The 23,219-nt window shown below is 45.8% G+C and overlaps 1 protein-coding gene across 1 annotated transcript in view; it reads right to left on the bottom strand.

Annotated features, from left to right (window-relative positions):
- Positions 1-23,219, bottom strand: part of SLC6A11 (solute carrier family 6 member 11) — a 102,820-nt gene that overhangs the window by 70,184 nt on the left and 9,417 nt on the right. The window contains exon 5 of the mRNA XM_036431097.2: positions 4,932-5,064. Coding sequence (XP_036286990.1) covers positions 4,932-5,064 — 133 coding nt within the window. The remainder of the gene's footprint in view (positions 1-4,931; positions 5,065-23,219) is intronic.

Raw genomic sequence — 23,219 nt, 5'->3', positions numbered from 1 at the left:
AAAGGTTACATACCATATGATTCTAACTACATGATGTTCTAGAAAAGGCAAAACTACAGGGCAGTAAAAAAGATGAATAGTTGCAAGGGGACAGGGGTAGGGAGAGAAGAACAGGCAGAACACAGCAGGTTTTAGGGCAGTGAAACTGCTCTGTATGGGACTATAATGGTAGATACATGTCCTTGTACCTTTGTCTAAACCCACAGAATGTACCACACTAAGAGTGAATCCTAATGTAAACTATGGACTCTGGGTGCTTATGATGTGTCAGTATGGGTCTATCAGTTCTAACGAATGTACCACTCTGGTGAGAGATATTGATAATTCGGGAGGCTAAGCATGTGTGGGGCCAGGGGCCATATGAAAAGTATCTAATGGTATACCTTCTGTTCAGTTTTGTTGTAACCCTAAATATGCCCTCAAATGTCTTTAAACACAAACAGCCCAAGGACACAGGAAAATCACAAGGATGTCTTCATATTCTCTTTCATCACTTGATTTCAATTATTTGTTTTCCAATTAAGAATGAAACTGTCATCCAGAAGATGACAAGTTACAAACCACCTGAAAGTTTCCTCCTAAAGAAAGCAAGTATTTTAGAACCCTCAACTGTCCTCTCCAGTGTACCCCAGCACTTGCAGGGAGCCCCAGACACAGGTGGAATTTATTCCACAAAGGTTTATTAAGCAGCAGCCAAGGGGCATCTCACTACATACTGAAGCTGGCCCCTCGTTAGCATCTTGCCAACCCGGAGGCAGATTTTTCTTAGGTAGCAGTTGCTCGCTCTGACTCAGGGGATCCTGAATGCCAACCTCTGTGACATCAGAAGATTGTAAAGTACTTGCGGAGAGCACAGGAGAGGATGAAGCTAAAGGACACCTGCAGAGGGTGTCCCTGGAGGAGGTGCTAATGCCAGTGCCAGTGCGTCCTCTGGGCCCTGGAGAGCACTACCAGGCCTTCACCTGTGGCCTTGTCACAGCCTCAGCAGTGATCTACTTATTTGTGACCTGAACCCAAATCACCACTTAGACAACTAACTGCTCAAAGGCTGAGCCTAAAACATATGCCCCCAGGAGCCGGGGTCATGCTCACTGAATTGAATTGAAGTTATTATCTTGGAGAAAGAGGGAGCTTGGAACTATTTCTCGAATTTAAAATTTCAGAAATTTTTGCTGAGGTCTGGATATAGGAAGTGGCTGGAACTTAGTGAAGAGATAGGGTTCTCCTTCCTTGAACAGTTTCATGAAAGCAGCTCTGGCCAGGGTCCAGCAGGTGAGAAGCAGGGTGACCTCTGCCCACTCGGGAAGACTCAGATGATTTGATGTTTATTTTTAGATGTTTTGTACAGAACCCCCCCAAAACCTTTGGATATTGGGCTCAGGTCCAAGGTGAGGTGAAAACAATCAGTAACGAAAGCATCAAACCCTCTCTTGCAGAGCCCCTGTTCCTACCCAGGGATCCCTAGTCTCTCAAAAAATGTCATATTTGACCCAAAGAACCTTGTTATTTATAAACAGCTGGAAAGCTGGGCCACCAGCTCGCCTCTCTGACACAACACTTGACACTCACTCTCTGTGTGGCCTCAGACAAGCCCCTTCCCCTCTCCGAGCCTGTTTCCTCATCCATCCAATAGGGTAGGTGTGGAACACACAGACTCAGAGGAATCTCACAGCAAACCCCAGCTCATCCTGGGTGCTCACACTAGTCCTGGGCATGGAGCATGGGAAAAGCCCTTGAAACACAATCTTTAGGAAAATAGCTCATCTGACGTTGGTATTTCCCTTAAAGGCATATTTAGATCCAGCTGCAACAAACATCCATGGAGTACCTACTATGTAGTAAACTATTGCATTAATTGTCTCTTCAGAACCAGCCCAAAAGAAAATTGTCTTTGTCCCCAGATGGCAGGCCTGAGGGTACACTCATCCACAGCATAGGCTATGTGATCACCAAAGCCTGGGTTAATCCTGGCCTCCCGCTTCCTTCCTAAGGGTCCTTGAGCAAATTACTTAAACCCTCCAGGCTTTAGGTTCTCATCTGTAAAATGGAGATAATGCTAGCCCCTACTATCTTCTGGGCTTGTTTCCAGGTTTGAATGCAATGGGCATGTTAAGTACTCGATAACTAGGACCTATTACTACTCAGAAATATTATTATTACTGCTATCATTACCATTTCTACTAAAGATGAGAAAAAATAGACTCAGAGAGGACATGTGAAAGGACATCACTCAAACACCACATGTCCTAAATTTTAATTGAGTCCACGGACAGGCAAGGTGGGTCAGTGCTGAGACACAAACTTGCCATGCAACTCTGGCCAGGCTACTCAACCTCTCAGCCTTTGGATCTCCACCTACCAACAAAACGGAGGCAATATCTCCCCAGTTCATGTGATTCATGTGCTAATGTAGATGAAAAGCCCCGACAGAGTGTGGAGTGAGCAGAAGGCCATGAAGGAATGTTCCCTCCCTTCCCATATGCCGCTTCTGAAATCCCCAAGAATGTGGCCTGCCAGTCCTTACTTGAAACTTTTCCTGTATCAGAATTCTCAGACAAAAATAAAAAATAAAAATAAAAATTCTCTAACACACAGGCTCAATGGCCCAGCCAATGTGGCCCCACGGTGGAACTGAGCTTTCTCCTAAGATCTAAGTGGATCCAAATTTTGCACAGCCCTGTCCTGGGAAGTTCAAGTCTACATGTGCACATGAACAACACACTCACATGCATATACAAAACCTTGTCCAAGCCCTCCCTGTAACCAGGCACAATGCGCCCCCCCCCCCCCCCCCCCGGCCTCGGCATCGACTCCTGAGGATGTGTAATCATAGAAGAAGCAGTAATAATACCAGCCATTACATATCCTCCTTTCTCCTATGGTTCACAGTGCACTTTCCCTGTTAGCTGAGGAGGCAGAGGCTGTATTTTATTCATCTTTAAATACCCACTGAATAATGCTAGGTACAGAGTAGATATTCAGAAACTATTTCTTGAATAAATTTTATTTTTGTAACAAGATTTTTTAAAAACTCACCCTGCTAAGCTCTGGGCATGCATTCTTGCATTTCCTTCTGATAACCACCCCATAAGGCAAGCTCAATTATTAATCCCTGTTTTGCAGAAGAGGATACTGAGGATCAGGAAGTGATGTGCCCTAGGTCACAGCCAGTGAGCAACAGACCTGAGATGTGAATCCTGTATCCAGACCCTGGCTCTGAAGCCCTCCAGTCATTTGCCTCCTCTTTAGCCAGAAGAGGCAGCAAAGAGAGGGACAGGAGTGATGTGTACGTAATCTAAAGAAGTAGATCAAGAAAGCAATGCTTTTTATATTTGAAAAACCAGAAAAATCCTGTACTCCTTAGGCCTCAGCTTCCTGGATTACAGCACAGGGCTTGTTCATATCTCTTCTGTGTCCTCCTAACTTCCCTCTTGTAGGTCCACTCATCTCCAACATTCTAGCACTTTCCTCTTGATCCCACCTACCATTGGGGGAATGAGGGGAACATCTTTTGTAAAAGGGGGAAGAGTTGACAACTTCTTGTTTTGTTTCCAGCTCCTGACCCCAGACAGCTTATAATCAAGTTTATGAGCAACTGTCTACCCAGAAGCAGGCAGGCAAGGAGTGATGTGGTTGGTCAGGGTGACTTAGGTATAAGAAAACTTCATTTTCCTCTTTTCTACAAGAAAAAATGAGTGGCACAAAGGAGGAAAATAATGGCATTGATGCTCAGTCACAGGATCAGGGGCAATAGGGAATGGTAGGAACTATAGCCAACCATGTATCCTTAGGAGGTGGCTGCTGCTATTATAGCTTAGCCACGTTCTGCCATGTAGGCATGCAAGTTCAGTATTGCCAAATCTTTCAACATTCCATGGGATGCCAGAATCCTCTTTCTCCACCCCCCCCCCCACATGAATTTTCCCAGTTTCTAAATGTTAGAAATTATTTCTCTTTAAAAAACAAAAAGTGCCCTGGACTTCACTATGAGCTACACGTTCATAATCTCCATCGATCCTTGCAGCATAGACAGATATGCTCACCAGACGTCCGTGTGTTCCCCTACATTTCCCAGCCTCCTGCCATCAGGTTATAGCCAGCAGCCATGACTGCAGGAGCCACACCCGGGCCAGTTAAGAGCCACTGTCTTCTCCCATTTCTCTTTATTGAGGAGCTGCAACCCTGGGGGCCATATGGTGTAAATGGCACAGCAAAGTAACAAAATGGAAGTGTCTGCCCTTCCCTCCACAGACCCCAGGTAGGTGAGATCTTGGGTGGGTTGGTGGAGGCAGCAGGTATTACCTGCACTAGCACACATCAGGAGCACATGTCTAAATTACAAAAAAACTGCCAAAACCGGTTTGGCTCAGTGGGTTGAGCATCAGCCTGCAGACTGAAAGGTCCCAGGACCGATTCCAGTCAAGGGCATCTACCTTGGTTGCAGGCACATCCCCAGTAAAAGGCGTGCTGGAGGCAGCTGCTTGATGTTTCTCTCTCATCGATGTTTCTAACTCTCTCTCCCTCTCATTTCCTCTCTGTAAAATATCAATAAAATATATTAAAAAATAAAATAAATTACAAAAAACAACCTGGTAATAGTTTAGCACTTCCTGGTTTTCAAAGCACTTTAATGCCCCTTTTCCATGTGCCCCTTTACTGACTCTCAACTCAGTAAGAAGATAGGATAAGGCTTTTTTATTTCACAGATTAGTCAAATGAGGTTCATAAGGTAGAAATGAATAGCCCTGAGCTGTGAGACAAATAAGTGGTGGACTGGGATTCTAGCTCTAGGCTCCTCCTGAGTGGACTCCCTTTCCAGGGTTCCTCCTATCTCCCAACTTAAGAACTAGTCTTTGCAACATGAAATCTCTGGCACTCTCTGGGTAACCTGTGAGCTGTCTGCACTAGCTGCTTGAAGATGCGCCTCTTACCTTTCCTGTGGACTTGGTCCCCTTCCAGATACAGAAGTAGCAGATGGTCCAGGCTGCCAGGAGACACAAGGCCAGCTCCCAGCGGAGATTCCCAATATGCTCAATCCCATCTGAGATGGCCAGGACCCGGCGCCTGCAGAAGAAAAGGCCATGGGTCACAGGGGCTGGAGAAGGCCCGCCCCAACCAAACCTTGAGCAAAGCTAGTACCACAAAGGGGCAGGGATAGCCCACTCATTCCTTCCCCCATCATCCACCATTCACCCAGCATCCTCTGAGCCAAACCCAGAGCTGGAGATGGGGGCCTCAGAGAGGATCAAGACCCAGTCCCCTGCCTTCATAGAGTCACTCTATAGGGGGAAAGAGGGCCCCATTAGCAGATGGTTCACATTGCAACATAGTAAGGATATGATGGGGAAGTGCAAGGCCTTTGGTTAGACCAGTGGTCGGCCAACTCATTAGTCAACAGAGCCAAATATCAACAGTACAACGATTGAAATTTCTTTTGAGAGCAGAAAACTGACTTCTGAGTATGGGCCGCAAAGTTTCAATCACACTGTAGTGTTGAAACAAAAGCCCATGGTATTTTGTGGAAGAGCCACACCCAAGGGGCCAAAGAGCCACATGTGGCTTGTGAGCTGCGGTTTGCCAACCACTGGGTTAGACCAAGACTCCCCTAGCACACCTCAGGGTCCTGGGAGACCACAGGAGTGTCCATAAACTCTCAGGTCCCTCCCTCAGGGGAGATCACACACCCTCGCCTGCTGAACTCACTTTGGCCAATGACATCTGTGTCACTTCAGACAGAAGCTTTCAGAGCCAGGTGGTGTAGTTCACCATGTCCCCTTTCCTCTGCTGTTGATCACGACAGAAGCAAGTGTCAAGATGGAGCCTCTAGAAACCCAAGCTCTTGAGTGATAAATGAACTCCGGTGCTTTAAGTTACTGAGATCTTTGGGATGTTTGTTACTGCAGCATAAATCAACCTATCCTGACTGTTAGAGGGGGCCAGGAAAAGCTTCCTGGAAGAAATGATATTTGAGGCCACTGTAAAAGATGGAATTTAAGGGTAAAGATTGTTTTAGGTTGAGGGAATAGCATGCACAAAGGCCAAAAAATGAATCTGGGATACTTGGGGATTGCTGAAGCACAGCAATCAGAGGGGAAAGCAGGAAAGGTAAACAGAAGCATCATCAAGAGCCTTGAGTAACATGCCAAGGGGAAGGGGTATCCTAAAGGGCCCAGGCTACAGGAGAGAAAGGACCCCTGAGTGCACTGAGCCAATGCCTCCAGCCACACAGTCCCTCAGAACCCATCAATTCTTCAGAGTTGACACAGGTCTGGCTCCCAGAGCCCACGCCTGGGGTTTGTGTTTCCTTAAAGTCAAACTTGCCACGCTCCATATTGTGCTGAACCATGGCACCAACACAAACCCCCTCCAAACTTGCTCCACGAACCCCATCCCGGCTGCCAAACCACCCCCACCCGACCACGCCAGTCGCCTCTGTGCTCTGGGCTTGTCCTTTGAGAAAGCAGCTCCCATCCCACTAAGCATGAAAGCCTTCCTCAGTGTCTGTCTCCCTGGGAATCCGCTCCGGGCCTGATTCTGCATTAATTACTCAATGACACCAATTAGCACTGGTCTGCAGGCTCCTTCCAGCCCCAACCCCCACAGGAGAAATCAGGCAGTCCCCCAAATAAAATCAGGCTGTGTACAGCCATGGACTTGACTCAAAAGAAAGCCAGCTCTCAACCTATAGCCAGAAGTGGGAACATCCACATAAATACGAATTTATTGAGCAACTACTTGTGCCAGGCATTATATGAATAATAAGGTATTGAGGGTAAAATGGTATACATGGCATGGCTCTTGCCCTTGACTATGAAAAGTTAGACACAAAAGAAGTCCAAGTTACTTGAGAAAGAACGGCGACGGCCACATAGTTTTAGCAGACATTACTTTATTTGCATCTTATGTCTTAGCAGTCTCTGGCTTTAATTCATTTTAAAACTACAAGCCTTATTAAACGAAAGCGTACAGAGTATTATTTTAGGAGAGCAGCGAGCCCCAGAGCATAATTCTTGCGGGGTACTTGCCAAAAGACAAAAATTCCTACACTCCATCCCAGATCCACTGAAGTCCGAATATTTGTGGAATGGTCCCTGGGAAACCGCATTTTGCCACATTTCCCCAAGGATTACTGGCAAGGAAAGAAGGACCTACCAACTCCACCTGAATAATTTTCAATCTTTATTTATTTATTTATTTGTTTGTTTTTTGGAAAGGAGGGCTTTGGGGAGGTAGTTAGGGATCCTGTGAGAAGCTTCTTTTGCCCCAAAAATGCCCTGATGTAGCAGCCCCCACTCCCAACATTCTTCAGGAACTTCGGGGGGCTCACTGACCCCCTTGTCTCCAGATTAAGAGCCTTGTAGACAACATATACCCACCATCTTACAAACTGCCCCCCAATATGCCCCGATAGCTCACCAGCTGGTGAATGAGAAGGGAAAACCCAGAGCGGGACAGAAAGTGTGTCACTGCCCAAGGAAAGGACCTGGGTGTGCTCCGTCCCACTCCACTCCAGCCTCTGAATTTCTCATTAAAAAAAAGAAAAAAAGAAAAAAAGAAAAAAAAAGCATGTACACAAGGTCCTCAGCTAGCAGAGATGCATGCACACTCATGCCTTCTTGTTGAGGTAGTTGTTTTCTGAACCAGAAAACTGAAAGCTGGAAACGACAGAGAGAGAGGGAGCAAGAAGGAGCAGACCAGCCAGGAGTGGGCTGGCGCAGGTCCCCTCTCTTCCACATTTTGGATGCTGTGAACTCCGAGTCCTGCAGCCTGCTTTGGCGTCCTCTCGCTTAATTGAACAATCTCATTCCCAGAATGGGAAGCAGATTACTAAAAGCTATGCGGGATGAATTGCTCTCTTGTTTCACCAGACACTATTTGAAAACATCCTCAAACTATTTTCTTTAGGAGTTACCAGCGCTGACTCTAACCAGCCATGGACCTTGGGTTTCTAAAGAAAGCGGGCTCGGGGGCCAGGTTCTCAGCCCGCAGGGCTGTGGGGTTGTTTTGAAACCCACAAGGGCAGCCTTTGAGAGCATGGGGGCTGGGCACTCAGCTCCGGGGACTTGGAGAAGGCACAGCTCTTCCTGGGAAAGAGCTTTCTTAATGACCCGCCCCCACGAAGCACTGGGACAGAAGAAAGGTCTGAATAAGGAAGAGTTTGCTGCCAACACCCTGGCAAAAAAAAAGGACCCAGGACCAGACCTCCCCATACTGGCCAGGGAGAGGGAAATGTTGAACTAGATGGGGCCCTCTGGAGGGATCCGTTTACTCGAACAAGTAATATCGTGCACCTACTCTGAGCCAGGCACACAGATTCTTCAAGAAGCACCTTTTTCAGGCCATAGGAGTAAAATATTTCTGGAGATTTTCACCCAGAGACTGGAATCTCAGTACAATGTCCACGCTTCTCCAGCCACTGGCACATACAGAGATGGGCTCAAATTCCAGCTCTGCTCCTTCCCAGCTGTGTGACTTTGTGTAGGGGACATCACCTCTCTGAGTTTCAGCTTCCTCTGTAAAATGGGAGCGATGATATCTCCCCCTTTTCCAGGTTTTCAAGCATGAATTTTTATAACCCTCTCAACAATCCTTGAGGTAGGTACAACTATTTTCACCATTTCAAAGATGGAAAAACTGAGGTACAGAGAGATTAATAACTTGCTCCAAGTCATACCACAAGCAAGTGTAAGAGCTATAAACTGAACCCAGGGATCCTGACTCCAGAGGCTACACTTTAAACTACAGTGTTACCCCATAGATTCTTCTATAACAGTGGCCAGCAAACTGCGGCTCGTGAGCCACATGCAGCTCTTTGGCTCCTTGAGTGTGGCTCTTCCACAAAATACCACGTGTGGGCGCGCACGTGCAGTGCAATTGAAGGAGCACCCTAATTAAGTTAATAACAATGTATCGGGTCAGTAATAATTAATGTCGTTTTTCAACATTCGTTTAAAATCTTGCTTGGCGTTAACTTGTATTGACATAACCTTCAAACACGTGGTATCTACAGAACGTGTGAAGTGCAATTAACAAGTTTTGCTTGAAAAAGTTTGTGTTTGGTTTGGTTTTTGTTGCAAAACTAGGGCTAAGAAGATGGCGGATGAAGAGCATATTCGGCACTGAATGCTTTACGAGTTCCAATTAGGAAGAAAAGCAAGCGAGGCTGCAAAAAACATCTGTAGTGCTCTTGGTCAAGATGCAGTTAGCGCCAGAAAATGCCAGCGTTGGTTTGAGAAATTTCGCGAGGGAAATTTTTCGTTAGATGACAAGAGTGGTCGAGGCCGTGTGTCCAATTTTGATCAAGAAGCTCTTCAAGCTCTTTTGGTGCAAAATCCTCAAATTACCCAACAAGAGCTTGCGACAACTTTAAATTGTTCACAAAAAACAATTTCCAATCAATTGCGTGCACTTGGCAAAGTCCAAAAGTTTGGAAAATGGGTTCCTCGTGAGTTGACCGACAACAACCGTAATCAAAGAGTCACAATTTGCAGTTCGCTCCTCTCTCTTCAAAACCGTTTGCTGTTTTTAGAGCAAATTGTTACCGGAGATGAAGAATGGGTGCTGTATGTTAATTTGAAAAGGCGGCCTCAATGGTTGGACAAAAATGAGGCTCCGCAGCCCACGCCAAAACCTGACTTGCATGCGAAAAAAGTGATGTTGTGTGTTTGGTGGAATTTTAAAGGAATTCTTCATTATGAACTTTTACCATCTACCCAAACCATTACAAGTGCAGTGTATAGTGCCCAATTGGAAAGGTTAGCCCAAGCTTTAAGAGAAAAAGAACCCGCGCTGATTAATCGAAAGGGCGTAATTCTTCACCACGATAAAGCACGACCGCATACTGCAAGAATCAGTGCTGAAAAACTGCGCCAGTTGGAATGGGAAGTTCTCCCTCAACCTGCATATTCTCTTGATATTGCCCCTTCCGATTACCATTTGTTTCGTTCTTTGCAAAACTTTCTTCTTGGAAAAAAATTTAATAATGAAGAATGCCTCAAAAATGCATTGACCAAATTTTTTTGCATCAAAATCACAAGAATTTTACAACAGAGGGATTAAAATGCTTCCTGAGCATTGGGCACAAGTAGTAGAAAACAACGGCAACTATATTGTTGATTAAATTTTGTTGTATTGTTTAAATAAATTCGATTTTAAAAAGTATTAGAAAACGACATTAATTATTACTAGACCTAATACCTACCTATATAGTTTAAGTTTAAAAAATGTGTCTTTCAAAAGAAATTTCAATCGTTGTACTGTTGATATTTGGCTCTGTTAACTAATGAGTTTGCCGACCACTGTCCTATAACACTAAGCCACCGCCTTCCTCACTTCTTTATAAATTATAGCTACCTTACTGCATGCCCCAAGGCTACCTAATGTGTCTTTGTGTGTTTGGTAATAGTAGTATACAGTATGTGTCCTTTACCCATTTATTAATCTATACAAGGAATACTTATTAAAGTGTCTTCCATATGCCAGCTACTGTGCTATGCCCTGGAGTCCCTAAAGAACTAGTGGTCTAACAAGGAAGGCAGATGAGTAAACAGAGCAAGACGTGGAGAGTTATGACAGAGAAAAACAGGGGACCCTCACCAGGGATCTGGCCAAAATCAGGATGTCAAGGTGGTGTTAGGTCTGCCTGAAGATGGCTCCTGCCTGAAGAATAGTTAGCCAAGGCTGGTTTGCAATGGAGTGTTGGCAAAGAAGAAAGAGGACATTTGAGGGCAGAAAGGCCACCTACAGCAAAAGGCTCGGTGAAGCCAGGGCAGGACACAGCATGCAGGGTCAGTGCAACAGAAGGCAGCGTCAATGATGGGAGTGGAGGACATGGCTGGAGTGGCGAGCAAGGGTTGGACAATGAGCCTTCCTGAGGGGGATGGAAGCATGGAAGAATCAGGGGTGAGACCTCATCAGATTCATGTTTCTGAAAACTCTTTGGCTGCAGTGGGAAGAATGAAGGTAAGGGTGAAATGGAACAGGGTGTCTAGTGCAGAGAACTTGGCCTGAATTTGGACAATAAATAGGGAGGGTTTGGACTAAGGTAGGGGGATGGCCCTGGAGGAGAACTGGTGAGTTTGAGCAGCAGAGGTACAGGGGGAAGGTAGCAGGGAAGAGGGAGATCTAGGCTGACACCCAGGTTTGTCTTTCAGTGGATGGCAGGTCATTAGTTGAGCAGGAGTGAACTGACCAGTGAGGTAGAGGAGAAGGTGAAGAATCAATCTTTTAGACAAGAGGATTTTGAGATGCTTGTGGGACACCCAGAGAGCTGAAATGCCCCATGGCAGCTGGGTCTCTGGATGCAAAGCTCAGAAAAGAGATGCAGGGAGGAGATCGGGGTATCTATCTGGGAAAGTCTGAGGCTGTCTGGGGAGTGTTGAGAAGGGGAGGGGAGGGTAAAAGTCTATAGCAGAGCCCTGGAACCTTGACATCTAGAGAGCGGAGAGTGGCAGGGAGGAACCCTTGAGGGAGGTAGAGAAGGGTCAGCAGAAGGGCAGGGAGCAACCAGAGAAGGTGGCATACCCTAACACAGAGGGAGGGGAAGGGCATTCCAGCAGGGGAAACGGTCCATTTGCCAAATGCTTCAGAGCAACCTGGTGAGAGGGAGAGTGAGACCAGGCCAGGAGGGTGAGGCAAGGAGAGCTTCTCATCTGGTGGGCTGGACCTCAGATGGCAGGATAAGAAGGAGATGGGAGGTGAGGACCTGGTAAGGTGGCTCTTTTGAGAAGTTAGGCTCTGATAGGTCAGAGAAGTTGGTATTTCAAGGGGCCACAGTGCACAAGAGCTGCCTTTTTTAAAAATATATATTTTTATTGATTTTTTACAGAGAGGAAGGGAGAGAGAATATATTTTTATTGATTTTTTACAGAGAGGAAGGGAGATAGAGAGCTAGAAACGCCGATGAGAGAGAAACACCAACCAGCTGCCTCTTGCACACCCCCTACCAGGGATGTGCCCGCAACCAATGTACATGCCCTCGACCGGAATCGAACCCGGGACCTTTCAGTTCGCAGACCGATGCTCTACCACTGAGCCAAACCGGTTTCGGCACAAGAGCTGTCTTACTGACACCTGTTTTGTTTCCAGGTTGGTGAGACTGAGAGAGTTAATAGGAAAGAGCCAAGAGGAGGGGCAGAAGTTTCAATTGCAGGAGGGAGTTCTGGATAAGAGAGGAGAGAAGGGGGTAGACGTCCCAGAGAGGAGGCAGGGAAATAATTCGCAGGTGCAGATGTTATTTCTAAAGAAACTGTAGGGAAAAGAGCTGGGGAAACAAAGAGGCGAGTTTCAAAGCAAACTCTATCTACATTAAGAGACCCTCAGAGGAAGGAACAAGGAGCAGGCAGTGGAGGGGACAGTGGCCGGTGCCACCCGAGAGCCTTCACCTCTCACAGCATTCAGTTCTCAATGTGAAAGCATTACTGTCCTCATTTTACAGGTGGGGAACTGAAGCCCAGGTAGGTGAAGCAACCTGCCCAAATTGGGGCTTGAACCCAGGTTCTTCTGATGCCCACACACCAGCTGCCTCCCAGAAGCTGGCCCCCTAGACGTCTCTTATTCCTTGGTATTACCCTCACTTCCCTCTCTATCTCTCTCCCACACACAGAGAAGCTGAGTGTGGGGGGAAGGAGACAGCCTCACACCTGGAGTTCCCTTCCAGACACGCCAGCTTCCAGAGCCAGGGGTGGTCTGACGGGAGGAAGCAGAGATGGAGCAGTCCTTCCTCCCAAGGCCACCGCAGAGAGCCTGGGAGAGGCCCTGTGGGAACGGCTCCCAGCACAGCCCGGGGAGGCCTCATCTTCATGTCCTGCACGGAGCCGGCAAACACATCACCTTTCTTAAACCTGCCACAGAGGGAAGTGCTGCCAGGGACGCAGAGACCGCCCCAAAAGTTGGCACCGAGGAGCTGGGCTATAAATAGCCTTGCTCGGTTGTCCTTTCTGGTCTCCCGAAGCAACAAACAAACAAAAAAAGGCCCATCACCAAAACAAATGTGCCTTCCCTGCCCCTCCAGAATCCCTCCGCCTTTGGGGTTCTACTCACTTCCCTGGGAAGAAAGAAGTGCAGGCCCCAGTTCACCCATAAGGGGCCAGCTCCAGCAAAACCCACAGCGGAGGCCCGAAACCCAGCTGGACCCTGGAGGGAAGAAATGGAAGCTTCTGCATCATGCATTCCTCAACAGATAGTTGCAGGGTGTGAACTCCATGCTGAATATCCTAAGGACTAGAGTTACAGCAATGAGGGAAGCAGCCTTGTTCTGTCTTCAGGGAGTTTGCCACCCAGGAGTATAGAGAGAACAGCAGCATGGACAGTGACAGCTGACATTTCCTTCAGGCTGACTCCTCATGTGAGTGTGCTATTATTCCATTTCACAGACGGGAAAAGTCTGGCTTAGGGAAGTAATATTCCCAGGAAGGCAGAGGCAGAACCTTAAGTCACCTCTGTTCAGCTTCAGAGGCCGAGCTTGGGCCCACTGTCTCATTTCCGGGAAGATGAAACAGAAACGTGTGTAGACAAAAAGGGGCCACATGCTAACCTGACTACCTCAGGGAAGGCCTGCGTGGCAGCCTTACAAACTCAGAGACCTACAGTAACCACAAGATGGTCTGGAATTAAAATTTTTAAAATTAAAAATCAGTCTATAGTGGGTAGTCATATCCTAGGCTGGTATCCTCCCTGACAAAGATCAACTTTAATCTTAATCGAGCCTATTGTCTTTTTCATCTATGGAATATCAGGGTAATTTGTAACTTCCCTTTTTTCTAGACTCCTCAGGGCACAACCAATGCATCAGGGCGCCAGGGCAGAGACCACAAATTCCCTCATTGGTATTGTCATGGTGTTAATTGCTGACTGTTAACTATCCTGTACTTACCCATGTAAAAGAAGCACAGTGCCTATCATTTTACTTTTTACCCAATTCCAGAGGTTTCCCCTGCTTTGTTTTCTGCCACCTCCCTAATCTATCACCAATGGTTTTCAAGTAACCCACTTACATCTCCTCCTTTGATGGTAATTTATAAAAATAGGTGAAAAACTGTCATTCTCTGGAGCATTATCTCAATACTGATTGAGATTCTGCTTCCTGGCAATTGTTGACAGTCTGGCTCAAATAAACTCACAAAAATTCTTTACAGGTTTGAATGTTTCTTAAACTATCCCTCAGGGGACACAATTAGGGGCCTTCGTTGGCCTGACGGTCCAGAGCTAAGGCTCCAATTGCTCCCATCACCGTAGAAATCCTCCTCCCAGGCCACACAGAAGCCCCCACAGAAGCACCAGCTCAAATAATACAAAGCCTCACTAAGGTTGCCTGGGCCCCACCTGGTACCCTTAGGACTAGTCCCTTCTCCCATCTAAAGGTTAAGTGAGCATCCACCATGTACCAGGCACTAACTAGGTCAAGGGCCAGCAAATTTCTCCTGTAAAGGGCCAGGGAGTAAATACTGTAGGCTTTGCAAGGCCTATGGTCTCTGTCCCAGCTATCCACTTTATCCTTGCATTGTGAAAGCCTCCATAGACAATTTGTAAATGAATGAATGTGGCGGTCTTCCAATAAATCTTTATTTACGGAAAGAGGCAGCAGATGGGATTTGGCTGGTTGACTCCTGACCCCTGCCTTAGTCTAATGCTTCCCAAAAAACACTAATCCTTCAAGACACCCTGAGTTCCCAGGTCACACTGGGACCTCATTCAAGAAAATGCTGTACACTGTAGCCCTCCTTAGAGAGTCTCAATACTCACTGAAATATTAAAGTCTCTGAGGAGTCCTGGATTAAAGATGTAATGTCAGTAAACTCCCATGGGCCCCTTTGAGATGTTCTGTGTGAAGGCTGGCAAAGAGCCACTGTCTGCCACAGAGGGATAGTGAGCAAGAAAGGCACACGTGCCATCAGGAAAAGTCCAGGGAGAGGATGTCTGGGGGAAGCAGGGGTCTGCTACCTGCTCCCATGGACCCCACCAGGAGACCTCTGTTCTTTGAATGTCACCTTGTCCACATCAGCTGTGGTGTGGGGAGGGTGAACTGGCTGAGAATGAGTGAGATGCAGGAGTGGGAGGAGCTGATGTTGACAGTTATTTCCCCCCTACCATCATCACTTCATACTGACGGGACCTTGAAGGGTAGGAGAGGTACACCCATTTCACCCGCAAGGATGCAGAGGCTCAGAATCACATGTCAGATCCCTCAGGTCTAGGGCTTCTTCCCCATCCTGGATGTCTTCCAGGGACACCGAGAAGCAGAGGTGCATGAAAAAGAGAAAATCTGGGGAGTTTTACATACTTTCTCATGGTTTTGTTAAAAATAATCTAGAATCAAAATAAGGCACTAAAATTTGAAAACTGCTCAATTATCCAGGAACAGCCCCTTCTGAGTTATTCTAAGCCCAAGCCTGAATTAAAGTCGTTCATTAACACCTGGTGCCAGCACCCGCAGGGCCAGCAGCTGTACACTGGAGAGGCCAGCTTCAATTTACATCTGTCATCCCAGCAGGTCAGAGTCTGCAGGTCTTTCACTCAATACCTGGCTCAGCTGGAAACCACAGCATTCTGTTAGAAGCAAGTCTGAAGGAACCATTGGAATCCAGAGATCACAAAACCCAACCAGTATTTTATTTATTTATTTATTTTTTTGCAGGGCACTGGAGCCCTGTCTTCAGTCGTTTTTCATTAGCTTTTCCTGTCCAACCTCTCTCCGTCAATTATACCTCCCCATCTGCTGAAAGCCTCTTCCTTCCAGAGCCTCGGTCCATGAGACTGCAGAGAGGAGGATATGCATACCAGTCAGCTTCTGCCCAAGATAAAACAGTTAGCTGATGGCATTTCAGAGACAGGCAGATGGAGTGTAAAAAGGCAGAGGGAGGCAGGCGGGGATCAGAAGGTCTGCTTTCAGCCCAGGTCTGGCTCGCACTCACTAAGAGAGACACTATGAACAAGTCCCTTAACCTCTCCTGCCTTAGAATCCTCTTGCTTCCACTAATTAGCCTTGGGCTTGATACTTAAATCTCTCTGAGACTCACTTTCTTTGTCTGTAAGATGGGAAAAGTAGGAGTAGTAGTAATTGGGCTTAGTAAGTACTGAAAAGCTATGATCTCTTATTATCCACTAGAGGCCGGTGCATGAAATTCGTGCATGGGGGGGGGGGGGGAGTCCCTCAGCCCAGCCTGTACCCTCTCCAATCTGGGACCCCTCGAGGGATGTTCAACTGCCCATTTAGACCTAATCCTAGTGGGATAGGGCCTAAACGGGCAGTCGGACATTCCTCTCACAATCCAGAACTGCTGGCTCCCAACCACTTGCCTGCCTGCCTGATTGCCCCTAACTGCTTCTGCCTGCCAACCTCATCACCCCCTAACCACTCCTCTGGCAGCCTGATTGATGCCTAACTGCTCCCTTGCCAGCCTAATTGCCCCTAACTGCCCTCCCCTGCCAGCCTGGTCATCACCAACTGCCCTCCCCTGCAGGCCTGGTCACCCTGAACTGTCCTCCCCTTCAGGCCTGGTCTTCCCCAACTGCCCTCCTCTGCAGGCTGGTCTTCTCCCCCCTGGCCCCCAACTGCCCTCCTCTGCCAGCCCAGTCACCCCTAACTTCCCTCCCCTGCTGACTTGATCACCCCCAACTGCCCTCCCTTACAGGCCTGGTCCCTCCCAACTGCCCTCCCCTGCTGGCCTGATTGCCCACAATTGCCCTCCCCAGCTGGCCATCTTGTGGTGGCCATCTTGTGGCAGCTATCTTGTGTCCACATGGGGGCAACCATCTTTGACCACATGGGAGCGGCCATCTTGAGTGTTGGGATGATGGTCAATTTACATATTACTCTTTTATTAGATAGGATTCTTGATCATTATAGATGTTTGTGTGTAAAATCACTACCGACAAATACTGGATGTCTTACACTATTCAGTGAGAAGCAGAGATTTACTGACCCAGAAGAGTTTTGTCTGAGGTTTCTTTTATGTCCTGGTGGGTGCAGTAATGAAAGTTACTTAACTGCAGATAAGAGGTGACTACTGTATAATCGGATATGCAAACGTATCACATTTATATATCTGCTGTGCTTTAACTGCTTACAACACATTCACAATTTTTGCAATCAGTTAAATATTAAACAATTAAAATAAAAAGGACAGAACATCCTGCTCAGGCAACGTAATGCGATTGGGATTTGCTTTGGTGCATCTGCCGAGAGCTGTCAGGGGCCGGCAGGCTCCCTCTCTCACAATTAGTCTGATGTGGCAGAACCATCTACATCCTCAACTGGACCTTCTCTGTTCTTAAATCAGGACCCAATGCTTCTCTGGTGGAAGGATTAAGCAAGAAAAAAATCTCTGAGAGGCAAGCTCCTCTGTCCATCAGGGCAGAACATGAAAGGACAGGTAGCCCCTTCTGGAGAAATTGTGGCTGCCTGGAGGACAGTGGGAGCCAATGAGGCTGGCTCTGAGTATATGAGGAAAGCAATCCCTCACTTCTCCAAAATTATGTTTGGATAATGGGAAAATGGAGATTTTTTTTTTCTCCTGTCCCTCTCCAAAGGCTGACTTAAAAACAAAATAAAATGTTAACAAAAATGATTTGTAAAAATAAATAATGATTAGTAATGTGAAACTAGAGCTGTAAATGGGATTCCTCATTCAAACAGAAGGATCATTACAATTAATGACAACTTATTTAAAGACCCCAGGGCTTCTACTTTTTTACTAGTATCAAATAATCATGTTCTTGTTTTTTATTATTATTATTTTTTTAATTTTTTTTATTTCAGATAGTATAAAAAAGTATACCGTAAAGCAAGAAGTAAAATTCTCTCTTTCTATCCCCTTGCTTATCCCCATCAGGTGATCACCACAGTTAATAGTTTCTTATGAATCCTTCCAGAAATGTTCCATGGGAATAAAGCATATGCATATATATTTTTAAAATATATATTTATTGATTTCAGAGAGGAAGAGAGAGGAAGAGAGGGATAGAAACATCAATGATGAGAGAAGATCATTGACTGGCTACCTCCTCCATACCCCCCGCTGGGGATCAAGCCTGCCACCTGGGCACGGGCCCTGACCTTAACCTCCTGGTTCATAGGTCAACATTCAACCATTGAGCCATACCAGCGGGGCCATACATATATATTGAAATATTTTTTTTTCATACATATATTTATATATACATATTATTAAATGCAAGATTCTACACCTTGCCTTTTTTACTTAACTTTATCTTAGATATTTTCCATATTGATACATTTTCTGCCTCATTCCTTTTTAGTGGTTGTGCAGGAATATATCATAAGTCATCTAATCAGTATCATACTTAATGATAATTAAGAACATATTATACATTTTTTTCTTCTTACCTATCACATACAATACTACCATCAACAAGGTGTACATAAATAATGTGGTCATGTCTACAGAACAGAATGCCAGAAGTGGAATTTGGGTACAAAGCATATGAGCAGCCCAAGTAATGGGGGTTATTGCTAAGTTGATTTCTGCTGCTACTTAAAAGTCGTGATAATTTAGGCACATTTGAATGGAGCTTCCTATCCTCCCTTGTCAGGAAAAGCCCACCCAGGAAGTGCAGAGATATCTTAGTTCAAGTGGGAGGTTGAGGAGGCATTAAGAGATCAGAGAGGTGGTTGTTTAATCACCTTGGTACGTAGCATGGCCAGGCAGAATTACCATCATCCTCCCATCTTTTCCTACAGGTGAGGGCACCAATTCCCACCCCGCCTCCTCTCTCTCCAAGCAGAGGTCTCAGCTTCAGGCACCTGGACCAAACCAAATGTACCCCTACCCCTGACCCTCCAGATGTCTATCTTCCTCTCTCAGACATAACTGTATTACTCCATAGATGCTACTAGAGGCCTGGTGCATGAAATTTGTGCACAGGGAAGGGGGATCCTTCAGCCTGGCCTGCACCCTCTCACAATCTGGGACTGCTGGCTCCTAACCACTTGCCTGCCTGCTTACCTGATTGCCCCTAACCACTTTATCTGCCTGTCTTGATCATCCCTAACCACTTGGCTGCCTGCCTGATCACCTCTAAACTCATCTGCCTGCCTCATCACCCCCTAACTGCTTGCCTGCCTGCCTGATTGCCCCTAACCACTCGCTTGCCTGTCTGATTGCCCCTAACCATCTCTGCCTTGGCCCCACCAACATAGCTTCGTCTGGAAGGTCGTCCATAAGGTCATTTGGCTGTCCAGTCTAATTAGCATATTAAACTTTTATTATTATAGATAGCTTTTGAAGGCATCCCACAGAATAATTTCAAACCCTATAGAAAAGTGCAAGGTCCTTCAGGCCTGGCTCCAGCCTCACTGGCTGCCTGTTCTTCTCCAAATACCCTCTCACTTCAGGGTCATGCTTCCTTCATTCTCCCTCAGCCTCAGAGCTCGATCCTTTACTTCTCTCAGGTCCCTGCTCAAATACCACCTCCTCAGAGAAGCCCTCCTGAGCCCATGCCACTTTCTACTCCCAGCTTGCTTTTTCTTCAGGAGATAATCCCAACTTAATATAATGCTTTCTGCGTATTTAGTTAGTCTGTGCTGTCAGCACCAGGGTGAGTCTCTGTTTCATTCAGGTTGTTTTCCAGAACCTTCAATGATACTTGACATACAATAGGTGCTCAATAAAGACTTATCTCTGAACAATACCTCAGCCCTTGCCTAACTCCTCAGCAAAGTCCCCCACCATTCCCCAGGCTCCAGATGCAGTCATATTGAAGATAAAGTCTGCAAGCCTCAACAAACAACTTCAGGTGTTCTGGGCCCTGGCCTATGCTACTTTCTCTACCTGGTGTATCATTCATTCACTCCAAAATTAATCACATGAACATCTTTTCATCCTTCAAAACCCAGCTAAACATTGATAATTCCAGGAAGCCTTCATCAAAGCCCAGATATCTGGGCTTCCTCATCTTGGCTCCATGGAAGCACCCTAAAGATAATGTTGCCTTATATTTTAAAAATTATAATAATAATAATAATAATTATTATTATTATTATTATTATTATTTTACTTTCCAGATTTCCCTACTAGGCTATGTGCTTCTTCAGGGACAGAAAGCCTCCCCCTCTCCCCCGACATCTTACTGGCTATTGACAAGGTGCCCAGAATACAATGCATAGCTGCTCAAAAACGTTGAAAGAACATTCAAGGGGAAATACACTAAGCGAGTTCTCCAGGTCTACTGTGAGGAGAAAACAGACCTGGCTAAGCCTTCCCTAAGAATGCCGAAAGGTACCCATGTAGACATTCAAAGATCGTAATAAAGTGTTCCTCGTAAATTTAGCTACCATCTATTAAACATGTCCCATGTTCAAAGCATATAGGCCTCGTCTGATGTTCTCAGCAACCCTGACAGGTAGGTCTTATGACATCCTATTTCTGGAGGGCTAGACGGAAGTTCAGAGTGGTTATCTAAGCTGCCCATGTCATGCACTGGACAAGTGGTGGAAGCATAACTGTGAATGAAGTTATATACTCAGAGTGGAGCAATCCAAACGAACAGAAGCAGACAGTGCCAGGGAGTGCTGGATTTTGACTTAGATACACAGTTCAACTCTGGATAAGGCTAAGTCATGAATCTATACCAGCAGAGGCAAGTGCCGAGCAGGACACCTAGCCTCAGTACCAGGAACTAACTTGGGCACCTCACTTACAAGCCATCAAAGTTCTTAGTACTCATTTTCTCCTTTTATCCTCACAGCAATCGGAGAGGTTGGCAACGCAGGGAACAGGGCTAATCCCCATCACCAAAAGAGGAGAGTCAATCACGAACATTCTCTTTCTGCATTCAAACCTTCCCAAAGGACTTAAACTGTGCTGGGCTTGGTACTGGTGAGGAGTTCTTTAATCCTCATCTCAGCCTTGCAGGTGGGCGTTATCATCATTACCAGTTTATAGACAGAAAATAAACTCCAAGGGGTTAAGAAAAGCCATTATTCATTCATTTACTCTTCCACTCATCCATTTCAACTAATATTTATTGAGCACCTAGAAAGTGCTGGCAAGATAACAGGAAATAAAGCAGAATTGCCCTTGCTGGTATGAGGATTATACTTGGATGGAGGGAGAGAGAAAATAGACGAGCAAACAAAGGCATGAGGATTTCAGCTAAGTACTATGTAGACAAAACAGAGTGATGTGGGTTGAGAGGGGCAGAGTGCTGATTTAGCTGAGGTGGCAGGGAGGACTTTCCAATGACATTTGAGTTAAGACTCAATGATAAGAAGGAGCCAGATACACAGGGACATGGTGAGGAATCTTCTGAGACTGAGGGTGGGACAAGCTCAGTATGAACAAAGGACAGAAAGAAGGCCAGTGCAGAGGAAGGAGATGGGCAGGGAGGAAGAGGAGTTTGAGAGAAAGAGGTAGAGAAAGGGCCTGGGCCCACAGAGAAAATCAGGGTTTTACTCCTGCTCTTCTGCCTCCCCAGTTTTATATCCAAGGAAAAGCAATTCCAGTGGTCATGTGATTCTGAAATAAACAAAATGTTTTGTTTTTGTTTTATCCTCACCGAGGATTTTTACTACTGATTTTTTTAGAGAGAGTGGAAGGGAACGGGAAAAACAGAGGGAGAGAAACATCAATGAGAGAGACACATTGGTTGCCTTTCCCACATGCCCAGATCAAGTCTGCAACTGGGTATGTGCCCTTGACCCGAATCGAACCCAGGACTCTTCGGTCAGCAGGCCAACACTCTAGCAACTGAGCCAAACTGTCCAGAACTCAAACAAATTTTGAAAAACTCTTCATGTACACAAACCAGAAAAACAAGACCTCATCCTTTTGAACAAAGATATAGACCTTAGAGTTTAATATGGGCCAAGCATGCAATATGTGCTCAAAAGAATTTGTTGAATGGACACCATGCAAAAGTGATTTCAACTGTATATATAGTAAGCATGAACTTGCTCAAAAAACCCTAGACTAAAGGAACCCAAGAGACTGAGAAAAGAAAATGAAAACAAAGTCCATCTGTTGCCACAATGCTGGTTACACACATAATAGGACTCAATCCCACTAGAGGACACAAGCTCAAAATTTAGAACTGCAAACATATTTAAATAAATGCAAGGATACCAGATGCACAATGAGTTACTAAAGGATACCAGGATTGGCCAAATTTTGAAATCTGCAATCAGGAAGAAAAGCCACTTCAACCCCTGCTAGAGCTAGAATCCAGGACTAGAGACTGAGCTATTTTCACTGGCTGAGCTAGTAATTTTAATTATACCCTGAAAAAGGAAATGGATCCTCAAGGTAGGGTTGAGGGCAGGTGCCCAAGATCAAGGTAAAGCCATCTCTGGCCATGGGCAGAGAAGTGGCACCTTATGAAGAATTTTATGGTAATCTGTGCAGGCCTGTCTCACCTCTATTTCTAGAGAGTTACAACTGCATCTTACACTTCTGCCTCCTCCCGAAATGCAGTGTTCTTCTTAGGTGCCCCAGGACCTAAGACACTTGCCAAATGAATGAATATGCCAATGCAGGCTACTCTGACTAATAATGTGGCCCTGAGTGAGGTTCCAGAGTTAGAGGCATTGAAAAAGGACAAAAGGGGCCCACTGAAGATATGAACAAAGGTGAGGTACCCATGAGCCACTGCAAAAGAAGTAGAGAAGAAATGTTTTTGAGGAAACCTGATCCAATACCTGAAGGGCTGCCATACAGAAAAGGAATAAGGCCTGTTGTTTCCAAAGCTTCATAAGTCAACTGTTGGCTCAACTTAAGGAAGAACTTCCTCCTAGAAAAGTATTTGTCAGATGTTTAGTGTAATGCCAGCATTCAGGGGTGAGGGTGGGGGTGGAGGGAGGAAAAAGATTTTCAATGATGTCATTGGAAAACACATTTGGAAATTTGGGCTAATCAAAGATAACAGATATTCTTTATCTGTTAGGTAGCTTTCAGCCCTTCTCAAATTTATGTGGCCCAAAATAATTTTTCATAGGATGCTACGCACATCTCCCAGAGTGTCTACACTCCAAGCTCTACTCTAGAAAAAAAATGAATTAGAGCTGTATTATAAAAGCACATTCTGAAGGGGTGAATGTCACACCAGCATTTGAGGACTTTTAGGATGCAGAATTCAGCACTATATAGATGAAACAGAGGGAATATGAATACAAAACTAGAACCTTGGGTTCATTCCCCCATGGACTTTCACCTTGAATTACCCAGTCACAGGCAAAAAGGTCCAGGGACACCTGAAGACACAGA

The sequence above is a fragment of the Pipistrellus kuhlii genome, unplaced genomic scaffold (genome assembly GCF_014108245.1).
Source record: "Pipistrellus kuhlii isolate mPipKuh1 unplaced genomic scaffold, mPipKuh1.p scaffold_m20_p_11, whole genome shotgun sequence".
NCBI lineage: Eukaryota > Metazoa > Chordata > Mammalia > Chiroptera > Vespertilionidae > Pipistrellus > Pipistrellus kuhlii.
Note: the sequence above shows the minus strand (reverse complement) of the source record. Positions and strands in the feature narration are given on the sequence as shown.